The sequence below is a fragment of the Typopeltis vanoorti genome, chromosome 5 (genome assembly GCF_054136105.1).
Source record: "Typopeltis vanoorti isolate ZY-2024b chromosome 5, IOZ_Tvanoo_1.0, whole genome shotgun sequence".
In the NCBI taxonomy this organism is placed as follows: Eukaryota; Metazoa; Arthropoda; class Arachnida; order Uropygi; family Thelyphonidae; genus Typopeltis; species Typopeltis vanoorti.
The window spans coordinates 112,412,469-112,430,300 of NC_143553.1; the positions used below are offsets into that span (position 1 = coordinate 112,412,469).

General features: G+C 32.9%; 1 protein-coding gene across 1 annotated transcript; it reads left to right on the plus strand.

The window, feature by feature from the left end:
• The first annotated feature begins 9,562 nt into the window (after positions 1-9,562).
• LOC150106732 (uncharacterized) lies at positions 9,563-12,300 on the plus strand. Its single transcript, XM_090392675.1, has 4 exons — positions 9,563-9,695; positions 10,701-10,814; positions 11,663-11,868; positions 12,146-12,300. Exons 1-4 carry the CDS (start codon positions 9,632-9,634, stop codon positions 12,230-12,232), a joined length of 471 nt encoding a protein of 156 aa, XP_090248801.1. The 5' UTR covers positions 9,563-9,631; the 3' UTR covers positions 12,233-12,300.
• The last annotated feature ends 5,532 nt before the right edge of the window (positions 12,301-17,832 follow it).

Here is a 17,832-nt window from a genome sequence, read left to right on the forward strand (position 1 = left end):
GAACACAAGTAACAAAAATAGGTATATGTAACAGCCGGGTGATACAAATAAAACAAGGTGTTCCTGAAGGTGCCTTATTATCACCCAAACTATTCAACATATACATTACTAATGTTCATAACATAGCCATAAAAAGTCAAATATTTCAGTACGCAGATGATACCGCAGCACTAGCAATCCACAAAGATATTAACTCGGCTCTCTCTGCAAAGCATAACCAAGACCTATATAAAATCACAACATACTTCTACCGAAACGCAATTCTAATCAACGGCACCAAAACACAGATGTCGATAATACTCATCCCAAGAATCATGCGCCCCGCACCACTATGGATACACTGTCACACATACCGCTGCATTAACATCAAACATACCTGCAAATGTCCCGAAATCAAAACTGTAACAAATGCAAAATACCTTGGTGTCTATATACATTACCACCTTAAATGACAAAAAATGACCGAATAGCTACATACCAAATTCCGGATTATCGCAGGACAATTCTTCCAAGTAAAAGCCATTATTCCATCCAACATAAAAAAATTCTCCTATATCACGGCATCTGCGAATTTCTACTCAAATAAATTATAACAATCTATGCAAACTCATGAAACAACCACCTATCAAAATTAGAAATATTACACAGGAAAATTGTGTCAACAGTGAATTGGACTCCTTACACGTAACAAGCAATATCTGTCCAGCACATGGCGACATATAGACTCCTGAGCATTAAAAACCGGAAACACTACATGACATTAACAAGGCATTACTTCAACATCACCTATCGAAACAAGAGAGAGATATATATCGTATAACACGACCTACAACAACTCTACATTCCTACACCCTTTAACAACTCATACGGTTCTTCTGTGAGATCACATCAGACACCAACACAACTCATCAACCTACCAAGAAATTTAAAACACATAGATAACTACAAAAATATTAAAAATCGAACTCTGGAAAATATATCAACAAAGTTAATACACCGTTATCACTAATATACACATTAGAAATCACCAGCATCCAATGCCTACAGCCCATGCATAAACAGTAACAACGACATAAATTAGTGAAGGCTAACCGAAGCTTCGAAGATGGTGGGATTAACTTGCATCACCTTCTAAACGTAATCCTTATAATCAAATGCAGAAATGTAACAATACAGTCAGTAAAGTATATAACAATAAAGAATATACTGATTATTATTTGATAATATCATTAATATAATATTACTATGTAGCATAAAAAAATAATGTAATAAATTATTCTTATTATTAAAAAAATATGTAAATAATGAGTTTACATTGTATGTTTGTGAGAAATAGGAAATATAATTTTTAAATTGGACATGTGTAAATACTGTTGTATTATCACTATTTCTCAAACTTTGAAAGAAAAAAATTAATAAACCACATGTAATATTATATAACTTGTGTAACTCTGAACTATATAATTGTAAATTATTACTGTGATTGTTAATTTAAAAGATAGCCAAAAAACTATGTTATCATCATTATTATTGAAATCTCATTATATGCAGAACTTAATGTTGAACCTTGTAAAATAATATACTGAATGTTACTCAAGATGATCATTGTATATATGTAAATATTTGATAGATCAGAAAAATATATATTATTATTATTTAAAAAATTATTATTATTAGCAGTAGTAGTAGAATTAGTGATAATTCACAATAAGTTATTTAATTATGTTAATTAATGACAAGTATAAACCCTTACTTCGCTTTAGAAATAAATGAATATTCGAAATCGAGATGCTTTGGTATTTTTCGATAGATGAAGAAATAAAATTTTGCACATTCAAAACACGTTCTGTCTTTCTCTGGCAACACATATTTCATATGACGACTAATTGGAAGAGGATGTACTTAATAAGGTGGTATATGGAATATTGGGTATAATAAGAGATGATATCGCTTCGAGGTTGTTCAGAGAGCGATGTCTAATTAAGTATTCGCATGAGGTGGGACACCTGGTGGATTTTGTAAACCACACAAATGAATTGTTATAGCGTTATTCATGATAACTCAGTCATAATATTTTTCTTATTTTCAAATATAGATAGTACTTTTATATATATTTGTATAATGCTTTAAGAGCATCAGTAGCTCAGTTGGTCAGTCGTCGTTGAACTTGATAAATAAAACAACTGGGTTGGAATTTCATATGCGACGCGAAGAAGATGTGATGATTTAAAAAACGCGATTTTTATCATTTACATTCCATACTTTAATGGAATGTCAAAGATCAAATGGAAATAAACAAAATAAACGTTTAATGTAAAGAAACGAAAATAATACCTGGAAAACTTGATCTGTAAAAATTATCAAATTCATATATAAATACGTTCAACTTTACAGGGAAAATTATTGTAAATTGAATTTAAGCACGCACGCGCACACACACACACACACACACACACACACACACACACACACACACACACACACACACACACACACACACACACACACACACACACACACACACACACAGAGAGAGAGAGAGAGAGAGAGAGAGATGAAAATTACGTAAATGACGTCATATCTGTTGTGGGAAGATACATGAATACAATATATATTCCAGTATAATATTATCAAAGAAAAGCATGAAAAAGTGAAATATAAGCGATAAGAAATGAAAAGAGAAGAAAGGATTTTCTGAAAGCGATTTCAAGAATTCATTAAAATTGTAGTTTATGTCAATTTAATTTCTTGCTTTGATGAAAAAATGGATATGAAACATCGATAATTGAGATGGTCAAGATTGTCGACAAAAGTGCAATTTAAAAAACATTCGGCAAAATATACATTATTTAAGTGAGTATCACTTCATTTTAGCATTACAAATATATGTAAAGTATTTTAAACATTAAAGTTAGAAATTTAAAACAATTAGAATTTTTTACAAAAATACCTGAATTGCTAAATTGCTGATTATGAACTGCTTCCACTCATTGATTTATTTTATGGATTTTTATTTTAAATTATCTTTTTGTTAAATTTTATAGAGATTAGCTAACGAATAGTTTAGTTGGTGTAAACCAGCACTTTGGTTGGATCGATCCAAATCTCGTCTGTGATATGAAACCTTCATCAATATTTTCATATGGTAAATTAGCCCCTCTTATATGAAGGTGTCCGCGCGGTTAGCTTGGTTGCTGTGCGCTTCGTAACCTTATGATTGGGAATGAAGTGTCACAGTTTCTATTTCCGTCAGAGACGTAAGCAGCTTAAATATCTTCCTCAGCCATAGCCAAGATAGCCGGTCTTGGGAGTCTACAGCAGGAGTTTTTCCCCATTTTATTCTGGGGGTTTTCCTCCCGCAAAGCAGGTAAACCTGCCCCGTAAACACACGATTCGACAGTCATGGTGTACTACGGAAATAACAGGCAACCCACCTATTCTCCGGGATTACTGGTTACGCGGTAAAATGTGTAGGCCTGCGCGAAAGCGTATCATACGATGAAGATAGGAAGGTGAGGATTATTTATTTATTTATTTATTGTATAAAAAATTCAGTTTTTCTTCCCTCAAAACAGGCAAACCGGTAGAGATAAGAATTAATCACCGTATTCCAAGAACGTGCGCTGCTAGCGTGTGGGTCTTTCTTCTCGTAAGCGAAAATCAATAGCCAAGACAATATTCCAAGAATTGAATACGAAGTTGTTTTTTAGAGATGTTCACTGAACCTTTTGAACTCTTTGATTACTAGAAATTACACCATTCTAAGTTAACGTTGTTATTTTCGTCTTGTCGTCTTACTCTCTACAAGATGATACTGAAGGATAATGTTAAATGCTTCTTCATGTTGTCACGATACAAAAGAGACGAAAGTGCGCATTATATATAATATAGCTGCAGCGTCAATATCCTCATCAACGTTACAACAGGCACTTTCGGGATCGCGACCTTCCAGGTATCTTTGAAATTCGTACACATACGTGCATAAAGTGATTAGCGATATGCCTCTAAGTATTCCTTGTGAATAAATTGCGTGAGTTCTGCTGTCTAGTTTTCCTGTTGCGGGAAATAATCTATTTTCCAGGAAGGATTAACCCTTCTTCAGTTCAAATGTCCTGATAAAGTTTCTTCGCTTCCTAGATTCGAACCCACTCTTTCCAGCCAAAGGTGAACGTCAATATCGACTGAGCTACGGGAGGTATAGTTGTCGCGTAGCAAAGCAAAATGAGTTTTGTAATTACACGACTATTAGAGAATATTGATGAAATAATTATAAATCATCATTAACCAATTCATGAGGCATACAATTAATTTATTTACTTGTTAAATGGTATTGTACGCTGGTTTCGTTAAAACTCAGTGATAATATATGTGTGTTTAAGTTGTATATAACTGTTTTAAAATAAATTTGCCTGATAGAACAAAAGTGGTATGTACGAAAGTATAGAGAAACAAAAGAAATAGAAACAGATGGATGATATCGAAACATTCGAGAAACTCGCTGATAGGAATCGTATTTTTAGTGAAGATTTTGTGCAATATTTAAATGTAAAAGAAAATGAAAACGAAATTTTTCATTTAACAATAAATTCAGACTAATATGTCACCAGCAAACAGAAAAAAATTTCCTCTATTAAATCTATCCTTAGAAAATGATTAGAAAGTGAATCCTGAGTGCTAGGATTTCGAATTCGAATTTGAAATCTACATTTTTCAAAGAAGTGTCTTGGCATACGTTTTTGTCGATTTCCCCTACTGAGAAACAGATGATGACAGATATGTTTGGAGACTCATCTGATTTTGCAAGTATTTATTAAATGGGTTAATTTTCCTATTTACTCTGTAAAAGTATTGTTATTATTATTATTTCTTCGCTATAGTACGTGCTGTACTCAACCTAAGCCAATAATAGTTCAGGAAGTTTAGAAACGTATATAAGATCCTAAAGAATCCTTATCATACATACGTAAATATTTTGTATTCTGATTAACATGTGTTCAGGAAAAGCAGAAGGGTTTATAAACATTGACCATATACCTACATGAGAACCTGTGATTACGTATTCAATAATGGCATCTATTTTCATCTAATATCTGAACAAAAACGAAAAATGCTTGTCGGATATATTTCCATTAAAATTACGTATCACAATATTTGATTATGATAGTTCTGTCATCTCTTCAATTATGTAATATAAATCATAAATAAAATAATAAAAAATAATAACAAGTCATTTTTTCTTCGCTCGATACTACTTCGATATTTCGATTTCTTCGATACTACTACTACTACAATTACTACCTTAAATAAGAGATCATTTCTTTGTTTTGAATTTATTAGTGTGTGTAAAATGCAGTAGATGAACACACATGCACAACCGCACATATTTCGGCTAGTGTATTTTGTGCCTCATGTTTATTATCGAAGCAGTTAACATCCGCTTTTCAGTATCTTCTTGTAGAGAATAAGAGGACATGACGAAAATCGGAATGTTAGCTTAGAATGGTGTAATTTTTAGTAATTAAAGTTCACAACCTTTCACTGAACCTCTCTAAAATTCATCTTCGTATTCGACTCTTAGATACTGTCTTCCTGATTGAAACAGTTGCTTGGAATGCGGTGATTAATTCTTATCCCGGTAGTGTGCTATGACTGCATATTGCATGTAAACTGCTAGCCGGTTTGCCTGATCTGTGGGACGAAAAACAGAATGTCCTATAGAAAAAAAAAAAAAAAATCCTCACCTTCATCAAATTACAGATAAGATTTGGCTTCTCTAACCAAAATGCTGGTTTACACTAAGTGAACTACGAAGGTTCGACCATAGTTTGTCTTTATAAAATGTATCACACAGATAATTTAATATATAAAAACTATAAAATAAATCAATAACTGGAATCAATTCATAATTAGCAATTTAGAAATGCAGGCTTTTTGAAAAAAATGTCTAATGGTTTTAAATCTAAATTTCACATTTAAAATACTTCAAGCATACAAAGTTATTTAAGTAAAGGAAGCCTTTGGCTCTTCGTATAATCAGTAGCTCGGAAAGTTGTTATCTGGTAGTTTTCCTTAAAATAAACATACTATTTGATTTTTAAGACCATGGAGATATTTGTAATTTAAACATGTTTATAGTGTTAAAATGAAGTGATTCCACATCAATTATGTGTATATTGTCGAGTGCTTTATAAATTGTACATTCATGCATATTCTTTACCATCACAATTATCAATGTTTCCTAATCATTTTTTTTAATTAAAGAATGAAATTAAATTGATATAAACTACAATTTTAATAAATTCCTGGAAGCACTTTAAAAATCCTTCTACTCCTTTAATTTTTATTGCTTATATTTCACTCTGTTCACACTTTTCTTTAATAGTATTATAATACCACATATATTTTATTCATGCACTTTACCAGAGCAGTTATGTCGTCATATACACTGGTTTCACATCTCTCTCTCTCTCTCTCTCTCTCTCTCTCTCTGTTTAATTTCTCTGTGAATTTGGAAGTATTCATAGGATGGATAATTTTTACAGATCACTTTGCTAGTGTTATTTTCTTTATTACCGTTAGCCCGTTCGTAAGAGTATGGAATTTAAATGATCAAAATTGCGTTTTTATTTCATCGCTTCTTCGCGTTCAAAATGAATTCCAACTTCGGTGTTTTCCTAAAAAAGGGTCATCGACGACTGAGTTACGCAGGCTCTAAAGACATTATACAAATACATACAAAAGAATTAGCTGTATCGGAAAATAGGAAAGAATATTATGACTGATTTTTCATGACTAATGCTGCTATAAGAGATCATTCGCATCGTAACAAATTACACTACGTGTGTGTGTTATACTTCATTAGAATACTTAATGAGAATTTGATGATAAGAATCTCTCATTATACTCCCTAAACTCCATAAATCATACTCCACAAACCATCTCATTAAGAACATCCTCTTGCAGTTAGTCATCATATGAAATATGTGTTGCCAGCAAAAGAGAGAACGTTGCAATTTCTTATATCTTCATCTATCCAACAATAAGTCCGCATCTAGTTTTCGAATATTCGTTTATCTCTAAAACGAAGTGACACTTTCTATCACTGTCATTTAGTAAATTTTTGTTAATTATCACTAATAATAACAAGAAGATGGAAAATAATTATTATTATCAGTAGTAGTATTAATAGAAGTATCAGTTTTTTACCTTTTCTATATTTGGAAACAGTAAATAGATTCCAGATTATAGGATTATACTAACTTTTAAGACTTTCTTTAACTTTTAAATTTAAAGAGAACAGTTTTATCCATTTGATTAATGCGACGTGTCAAGAAAGTTAGCGAAATTTAAAGCTAATAATATCACACTGAACAATTCTCGCGTTCAGCTGACAACTAAAATGTCGATTAGCTTCTCGAATAATTAACGACCATATCAATATACCTCATTCCTTTGCCTTTTCCTTTATTATTCAGAGGTTTATTGTTATGATTCTTAATTCAATAAGCTAATTCTTCGTCTTTTGCACGTAGAATATCAGGCTTGAGCAGCTTGATATTCTGCCCCCTAATCATCAGGAGTTCTTTTCATTTCTTCTTTAGTTATTCCGTTGCTGTTTGCTGCTACTATATATATATATATATATATATATATATATATGAAGCTTGGTTGTACAACCAAGCTTCATATACAAACATAAAATGATACAACCAAGCATCACTATGATATATATATATATATCATAGTGATGATTTTTTTTCATCAAATTGTGTTGCCTGTCATTTAGTGCGTTAATGCTGATTTTAATATATTTTACCGTTTGTAACTCGTCTATCACTGCTAAATTATTATATTTGACCAAATCTTCATATTCGCTAGATTTTTTTTTTATCTGTTCGTTGTGTTTATTAAAGAGTTCTTGCACAAGATTTAGTAAGCTGGATTTTATCGTCTCTAGACCGTTTTCTATCATTATATTTAAAGAGTTAAAATTGCAGGACTCAACTGCATTTTTTTGTCTGTTCAGTTCATCGTCTGATTTTGCCTCCCCTATAATCGGCTGAGTCGTAGGTGGCTGCTTTAGGTGCGTTTCTATGTTCTTCCTACTGAGTATGCAATTCCATTCCTCGCGTGTTACATCGGATTTATAATAATAATAATAATAATAATTGAAATAACAAAAACAAATCTAACTATCAAACTTTTTTGAGATTCAGTTGGCAGTTTAGTCTCGACTGGTAGTCAATCAGAGAGAGCTTGCCCCAATACTATCACTAATATAAGCAACCAGCACTGAAGAGGAGTCTCAACCAGTGCCTCCATCTCGAGGTTTCTAACCCTAACACAATTGTTTTATTGTATGTAGTAGAGGGAGTTCTGAAGGTTCTTGAGTTTTCGGGAAGAAAAAACCCGTAAACACGTGCAAGCAGGTTTTTTCTCTCGGAAACTAGGGTTTTTTTTATCGTAAACTCAAGAAACTGCAGAACTCCCACTATTTCATACATTACAAATATTGGGTTAGGGTTAGATCTCTAGATGGTGGCACTTGAAAGTTCGAGACTCCTCTTCACTGCTTCACTAGCTGCCTAAATTAGTGATAGCGTTGGTCAAGTTATCTCTGATTGACTACCAGTCAAGATTAAACTGTATTATAGGACTTCAGCTAGCAGTTCTATAACAAATAGAATTCTCTCTCTCTCTCTCTCTCTCTCTCTCTCTCTCTCTCTCTCTCTATATATATATATATATATATATATATATATATATATATAAAGGTTTAATGACTATTACCGAGAGAAAAGATGACAAGATATATTTAACAAGATACTACTAGTTTACTAGTTTCGTTACATGAACATCCTAAGGTATCATAATCAAAGAAGTATATAAAAAATTACAGAGACTTAAAATTGTACTAACAGAACAAGTATAAAAAACAGTAGCGTGTTTAAACACGAATTTTGAAGAAAAAAAATAAAAATATATATATATAAACAAAATATATATTTTTTGGTGTTTGTTTGTTTTCTTTTGTTTTCCCTCCTGATTCTTTGTATTTGTTCATCACAGTGCAGAGTTATTGCTTGGTTTTTCATTGTGCACCGTGAACTAGTTTTGATTATTACTTTATTTTAGGTCATAATTACTTGTTTCGAAAACCATTCTTTCCTGTGCTTTGCAATTCGCATATTATATAGAGTTCTGTCGTATTTTAATTTATTTCTTGTTAATCGTATGTATGTTTTGTATGAGTCATACCATTCTGCAGTGCGAAATGTTAGTCTATATTTCTTAACTTCAGATTTGCGTCATCTATGAGTGATAGATGAAGTTTTATTTCCAAATTTGCCATTAAATTAAGATAGCAAATAACAGTGCATCATGACAAGTTCAAACCAATCAGCATCCACGTTTCATATTGGAACTCCATTTGCTTATACGCCAATCAATTAATTGCGCATTAATAAAGTGGTTTTCTCGTGCAAATATATCATTGGCCAGAGGACTATTTCTAGTGCTATAAAAGCACATGCAAGTCTTCATTCGTCACAATCAAGGAATCCTTTAGTAGTCAGTATTGCTTTGGAATCAGCGAAGTTCTCTCTGTCTCTGCATCACAATATCTGAAACCATGAAGGGAATTATAATCTTAACTATTCTGACTGTTTTGTGCTTTCACACAGCTCATTCAGGAGGTACGTATACTCTGTTTATTTTATCTTCTGTGATAATGTTAATCTTAATGTATTAATGAATTGCACTAATCCCAAAAATCTTCTATGAGAGTAGCTAAAGATCTTCAGCCTCTTTCCCGAAGAGTATATAATTTTCCTTCTTAGACTACTGATTATAGTTTGGAAATAAGAAGGAAGGAAGGGCGTGAGTTTCTTTACTAATCAGTAATCAATTGTAAGGATTTTTAAAGGAAGAGAAGTTATTCCATATCTGAAGGTGACGATTTGGCTCCTCCTAGTAGCGTAGTCGATGTCTTATTTTTTTTGTAAAGTTAACAGAAAACATACGTGATTTCAAGGCAGAATTCTAATATGGCTCACTCAGCAAATGTTATTATACTATAATTATTGAATATCTGATAAAATATACCAGGTCTTTCATAATTAGTTGAAAACAAATCGAATAGTAAATGAGGAGATATTTTATCATATCAGTTAATGAGCTATTACGGAGGGCAACGAATGTACATTTGTCAATCGTATTAGCACATGTGAAAAAAGTGTCTCATTGACTATCACACTTTTCCTTCAACTATAAAAGGCACACGGGCCTGTGGAAAATACGGAACTTCATTGCTTTTAAAGTGGATATTCAGTTTCAGAATAATCTGAATTCCCATTAACGGTGGCTATGAAGGGAACGATAGCATTCGCCATTTTCTTTGTATTCCTTGCTGAGATATCGGAATCGGCTGGTAAGAATTCAGAGTCACTTGTTATAAAAACTATTAGCGCTAACCAGAAATATTTTTTTTTGTTAGATGAATTATAAAACTAGAACTATAAGTGTTTTAAAAAAACAGTATTATTAGATGACGATTGATTTATAAAACCATTTCTCTGCATTTTGTGATGACGGGTCATTTAGTTTTTATCAAAACTTTATTCGAAAGAAAAAACATCTGCTTTCCTTCATAACTTCGGAATTCACTTTTGGTATTAAATAACACTAATTTATCATTTTAGGCTATGATCCAGCTGTCAATGTTACATCAGTTACTCATGGGGACTGCCCAGTCGACCCAGAAAACCCTTGCCCAGGAGAACCAGGAAAAGAAACATGTGTTGTTATCACTGGAAGTAAGTAATCAATATTTAAATACATAGACTATAGAATATTCGATTTCCATACGATGAGTGTTGCGAAAACATTAAACGTCTATCAAACAAAAAACTCACAGAAATAGCGAGTAACAAAAATCATTGATAACGTAATTTACAGATTCGTGAGAAGTATTAATTTCTTTAAAAAAATTTCTGTTCATTGTATAAAAATAAAAATTTATTTTTATACAATGAACTTACATAACCAGTAAACAAATAGATTCACAATAATTAGCCTTTCAAAGCAGTGCCCATTTGGCAAACGACGCTGATTTTTTAACTCAAAGTCTAAATGCCCGATTTCGTTTCAAGGCAGAAATGTATGTAAAAGCATTGTGTTGAGGAGATTATAATTCGTTATGTTTATAGGCTTCCCTCCATGCACAAAACAGGAATTTGTCATTTTATCGTCAAGAATTTCGCTGATGGAAACGGATGGCATTATCTTCTAGAATAACAGAAACAACAGAGCTGTATTATTAGGTGTATTAAAGTCATCCACCAGTACAAAATATTACTCTGATCGATCTGGTGAAATTATTCACAGATTATTAAATAAAAATAGGCGTTTCTGTTTTTTATTAAAAATTATAGACGGATTTTAAGAATCAGATTTAGGCTTTTCAGAAAGTAATTTAAAAACATAATAAACAAATATACTAAAAGAGAATGAAGAATAAAACTGCTAATATTTAATAGCCTCAATGCTAAACTCACACAGAACCAGCTTGACTTTAATATTTAATACGACACTGATTTAACTAAAATGTTATACACATAACACACATTTTAAACTAAACCAATTCGTTCTTTTTTATATTTAGTATTAGCCAGACTACTCGGATTTTTTATTGGCCTACTCGACTGGATTTTACATATTCTGTGCTGTGTTGTTTCTGACGATGGAGTGTATCCCTGTCAAGTAACAAAATGGACATGTGATGTTGATGGAAAACCATGCAATCCTTTGAATCTTGTTGTAGGATGCAATGTAAAGATTACAGTGTGCTACATTCTTGCCTTAGTCACGGTAAGTGGCAACTGAATTTCAGTTATGAATTTAAAAAAATAATATGGAATAATAATTTGTCTTGTGTTATTAAGTTTTTAGCTAAATAGATAAATTTCTAGTTTACATTCTAAATTTCTAACATTCTTTCTAAGACATTTTACTTTAAAATTATAAAACAATTGCTTTACAATAATTACGGAATGGAATGGAAATTAAAAACATCATCCTAATTCCATCAAATTATATATATATATATATATATATATACATGATATTAATATTTCTTTCTTTTCAGGGAATCGTCGATCTGATTATAAGTATCACAGTTCCCATTTTGAATACTGTTCTTTGCATTGTCACAGTCCCACTCTCCTGTCCATAGTAAGTAATATATTCAAATGACTGTTTCCCTAAACACTTATATTTTAATAAACGTCTTATAAAACTCAAGTGGATATTAAATCCAGCATTATTTCAAAGCCGATCATAGAAACTATAAAAGTGTTTTATGAAATTATATTATGTATTTATGTTTTGTATTAAAGGCAAGGGTGCCACTACCCAGACCGGTTTCGACCTTTATTGAGGTCTCATGAGTGGGAGCTAAGCTAGAAATACCAACATTTTAGTAATACAGAGCTTATAAGTATTTTACCAGAACAAGTTACCTTAAGGTGTTTTAACCTTATTAAATAAAAATCTAAAAAGGAGATATAAATGTAGAATGTATTTTACCTTACAGCTGCCTGACTCGGGAAAAATAAAAGGTTTTTTTCTTTTTCTCTCGTTTTCCATACTTTCGCAGCCTAGGTATCCTGAGAACCTGGGCTGCGAAGGCCTACATCGATGCGGTGCAGCTCCTTGGGGCTGCATCACCCAGGCTAGGGTGATGCAGCCTCTTCCCCCGCTCTTCTGATCATTCAGGTTGAAATTTCAGAATTCACCTAGTTTCTCATTTCTTTGGTTCTGTCTTACAAATTGTTATATGTAATTTTTAATGTTATTTACCAGTTACTTTTTCATGTGGTGCTTCTTTCATTTGTTTTTCCCCACTTTCCTCGGGAAGACACCTGAAGAGGTGAATGACCGGGGAAAGCTGGAAAGAACGGATGGAGGGAGATAATGTCGGATATCTGCTTGGTGCTGGCAATTAAGTCAGATCAAGTCGATCGACTGAGGCCTCTTTAACTATCTACTACTATCCACTCTATCTTTCTCCTCCTCTCTCACTATCAAGCTGACTCTCAGCACATCTTTTTGAGTCTAAAGAGGCCAATGATGAAGCGATATGAACTCCCATTCTACCTCAATAAATGTCAAAACCGGTGTGGGTAGTACCCCATTGCCTTTAATATAAAACATCATACATCTCCTCTAGGAGATGTGTTTTGGCATTAAGAGTAAATATTAAGATTAGTGATCAGATCTTATATCACCTTTACTACGAGTTGCCTTGGTCTTGCACTACCTGTAGGATCAGCTAGACTTGCAGCACTTGCAGGCGCACACTTTACTTGTTTGTCTGTTTGCTGACTTGGTAAATGGAGTAAAACCAGGTTTAAAATTGCTTGGTGTCTTTAACATATTATACCCAAGGTAAAATACTTTACACACACACACACACACACACACACACACACACACACACACACACACACACACACACACATATATATATATATATAGGACGACATTTCTCGTGACCTATTCATCTATATATATCTATATATATATATATATATATCTAAAGACATATAGAGGTCTTTACAAATTATAAAATTATGCCAAATATAACTCCTGAAGATACAAAGTATATACTCGTCCACGACCCCCATTTTTCCAAATGAGATATCCACTGGATTAAAGATATTTTGTTGAGGACGTTATTTTTATTAAAAAAATTATTTTATTTTGCCACGCTAGCTGGTGCGCTATTCGCTAGCTAGCGAACTCTACTCGACACATGCAAATGGATAGGTGTAGTTTTAGTGCCCTGACTGCAATATACATAAATATACATAACGAATTCACCTCCATCTTTAAATACAAAACAACCCACTCATCCCTCCATGCTAGAAATAACTTTTTTAATTTCACGACGTTTCGAACACCATTTTAACTTCATCATCTATGTGAAACTATCTGATCATCATCATATAGTTTCACATTGATGAAACTATGTGGTCGTCATCACATAGTTTCACTTAGTTTGCTAAAGAGAGATCAAATCATTCTCTCTTCAGAGTATCCCATTCCTCTACTTGCCCAACATGGAGCATGCCATATTCAGTGCAGCTGTAATTTGCCCTATATAGAGGATACAGGACGCATAATTCCTATAAGAAAAAAGGAACATGGACGGCAAATTAAATTTAATAACTATGGTAAACCCAGCCTTTCTGATCAGGCCCTAAATACTCTACATAGAATTGATAGCAAAGGCCCATATGGTTTACATCCCTCTAAAATATGAACCCTAAAAATAACGAGGCCTGTGAAATTCTTATCAACCACCGTAATCTTAACAATAACGATGGTCTAAAAATCTCAAGGATATCGAAGGCACATATTCTTCCCGCATAACCTTTCTTCCTAAGAGTTAATTATAAATAGGGCTATAGGTAATCCATGATCTCATATTTGAAATAACAATTCTCATGATAATCAGGACATCACGTTTGCTGTAAGAAAACTATCTGAGAGAAAACATTTCTCTCTAATATTGTCATAAATAGAATACAACTCTGATGCAATTAATTGATTTTATTTTAGTTTTTGTGTTCAGACGTCAGGCCAGTAGAATAACCGTTGTTCAAACATTGTCTCTTTAGCATATTGTGTGAAATGTAGTATAGCTTGTCTCTCTATATATGTGTATACTCCACGTGATGACTGTAATATGAAGGTCAAAATGTCAGGAAAATAACTACAAGACAGTTGTAGTCTCCATAATTTCTCTGAAATGAATGCCAATCACCCTGTAACACTATAGGAAACGACAAATTTATTATTCTTCTTTATCAGTTATATATTTGGGTGAGTTTTCTTGAAATCCAAAATTTCTTCCTGATGAAATTCGATCTCCATTTCTTTTTCAGGTCGAACCGCGATAGATTTCTTCTTTCTCTTAGCCACTTTACAAAAACCGCACTGATGTGTTATAGGATTTGTATCCCCTTTCCTGTTGTATTATAATATAAAAATATCTTCAAGCAACCCCGTTTAACGCCGATTCGTTTATAGCCATTTCTCCCTTCGCTACCCTATACATTAATGTTACTCCACTGTCTATACTTAGCCGAGTGGCAACTAGCAATTACAATATTCTTTCAAAATACAATAAAATAGTTGTATTTTGAATAACAGTCATTTCATTCGAGATATTTTATGAGAATCTAATATGAGAATATTAAAAAAAAAACAATCGATTAAAAAAAAAGTACGTGATGAAGGGTGTCTAAGTTTAATGTCGAAATACTCTTTGCGCGGATTTCTTGGATGGCATAGCGCCATAACACTGTGGTTACCTGTAGTGTATTTCGATAGATCAGGAATTGTATTTAATAATATTATTAACGTATTAACGTAGGTCATTTGAAAATTATAACTGTTATATTTTAATGTAGTCCACAATCCCATTAATTATATTCAGAGAAACAAAGTTTATAAAGTATTTTTCACTTTGCCCATAATATTTACTTGTTTAACAACAGAGATATTTCGTTATTTTTTTATTCTCGCACATATTTTGTTATTGGCTGATATGTTGCTCTTATATTTGTTAAAATAGTGTTTAAATAATGAATATTTATGAGAGATATTAGAAGAGTTTAGACTTTCATTGTACACTCTGCTAAAGTGATACAACAATGCATTATTTATTTATTCATATGGGGTTTCCCCTGATTCTCTACCGTTCCCTAGGACAGTTTGAGCCTCCTTGTGAGGGATTAAGTGTGTATTACCGTGTGTGTTTTCACGGGGCTGTTTGACTGTTCTGAGAGACGAAAATCCCAAGTTTCCGGGTGAAAAAACCCTTTACCCAGTATGAGACCGGCTAACTCACCTTTAGTTGAAAGAGACCAGATAAAGGTTCCTCACGTCATGGGCGGGAATCGAACACAGGGCTTTGTCTATACCGACTTACCTACGAATAGCTACGACTTAGCATCGATGATATAGTATTCAGACCTGAGGGCTGAATATTAATTCATCGATGTGCACTCAGCATTCATCCATGCAAAGGTAATATGATTTTTTTGGGGGGAAAACCAGACTGAATTTAAATGAAGTACAAACTCAAAAATATTGGCTTTTATCACATCTAAACAGAAAAACGGGTCCATTTGGATATTTGTAAGTGGTTGTTACATTTATCATTGTATGCTGACTCGTAGTTTGGTATAGTACATGTGTAATACGTGTGTTGACATGTATTTTTTACTTTGTATTGATTTACAAGTACATTTTATAGTTTTTTTTTCAGTTTTGTTGAATTTTTTATAAACGTATGACTCTATGATTATTTGATGTTATCTTTCATGATAATGGAATTTCGAGAACATCTGTAGACTATGGGCCTGGAATAGAAATGAAATACTTTTCGACACTATTTCCATACGGGGAGTATGCACACTTCAGTACCAGCGTGGCCTAGAATATGCTTTGCTGCAAGATGCTATACTCACATTCCCTCTTGTGACAATCTGGCAGAGAAATCGAAAAGAGAAATTATCGTCTTCACTTCAGTCCCTCTTCTCCTACCTGTTACCTCGGTCCTGTGTAGCTTTAAATCTACAGGCTAGGACACTCCATTATGCCGGGTGACCTTGTTTAGTTAATGAATCAGTGCAGACTGCGTGCTTCAGTAAGGCCATCATTGCAATGCCGAAGAGATGATGACAGAAACCGAAGAGATCGTACAAAGGAGACAAAACACGTCAACATTTCACCAATAAACAAAACAGTTTGAATTTTTTTATATTCTCGGGAAGATATGACTATACGGTAGCAATGCATTGCCATCTCTCTAGTCCCAATTGACGAAACAGACATATATTTTCCTATTGAACGAAAATTACACCGTGCCACTGTGTGAGCGTAGCACTGGTATGCATGATACATACGCACACACATATACACAGAAAGAGAGACAGAGAGAAAAAAACTAACATACTTATTAAACATTCATTTTCCAATAAAGAAAGTTTAGTTATGTGTGAACAGAAATATTTAATCCTTAACGAAACCTTTATATATATATATATTGTATTTCGGTAAATTCAAAAAAAATATTGCCCTTTACCTAATAGGCACTGGTAGCTATCTGGAACATTCAAATGACAAATACGATATATAATCGCTCTAATATTGACTAAACATTTTTCGTCACCTAATATAACAGACAAAAACAATCCAGCGACGATGAATACTTGAATAGAGATATTTCTTTTTATTCCTGAAAATAAAAACAAGGAATGATGAAACTGTGTTGGGATGGGTGGGGGTGAGAAGAAGAATCTACACTTATGTTTACTACAGTATTTTTTTTTGTAATGTCTCGTTTAAGTGTGCTATTTTTACGAAAACGAACACTCGTTTGTGAGAATGGGTACGAATGAAACATCAGAAGTTTTATGTAATCAGTTTGTGAATCAAATTTGTAATTACATTGACGTATGGTATTATTCAATGAGAAATCTGTGTTAAATTTAATGCCTACCATGAATAACTTTCAATGCTTTTGTAGTTGTAGAATGGTCACATTAAATAGATATACGTGCAGCAAATACGAGTGATTCAAATGTTTTAATACAGCGCAGTAATACTCTCTCTGTACTTCTCTCTAGAAGTACTTAATTGTGGTGATAATTTAAGTATTTCTGTCGTGAAACAGATTCGTCCTGAGACTATCAGTCTCTATGCAGATAAAACTAACTGTGCTAGCTAGCAGAGCATTAAGTAGAATTATACAAAGCTTTG

Bases quoted from the DNA above. Each gene is read 5' to 3' on its own strand.
- LOC150106732 (XM_090392675.1), top strand. From the start codon at position 9,632: ATGAAGGGAATTATAATCTTAACTATTCTGACTGTTTTGTGCTTTCAC. The intron at 10,815-11,662 runs GTAAGTAATCAA...TTTTATATTTAG, and splicing joins ATGTGTTGTTATCACTGGAA to TATTAGCCAGACTACTCGGA. The intron at 11,869-12,145 runs GTAAGTGGCAAC...CTTTCTTTTCAG, and splicing joins ACATTCTTGCCTTAGTCACG to GGAATCGTCGATCTGATTAT.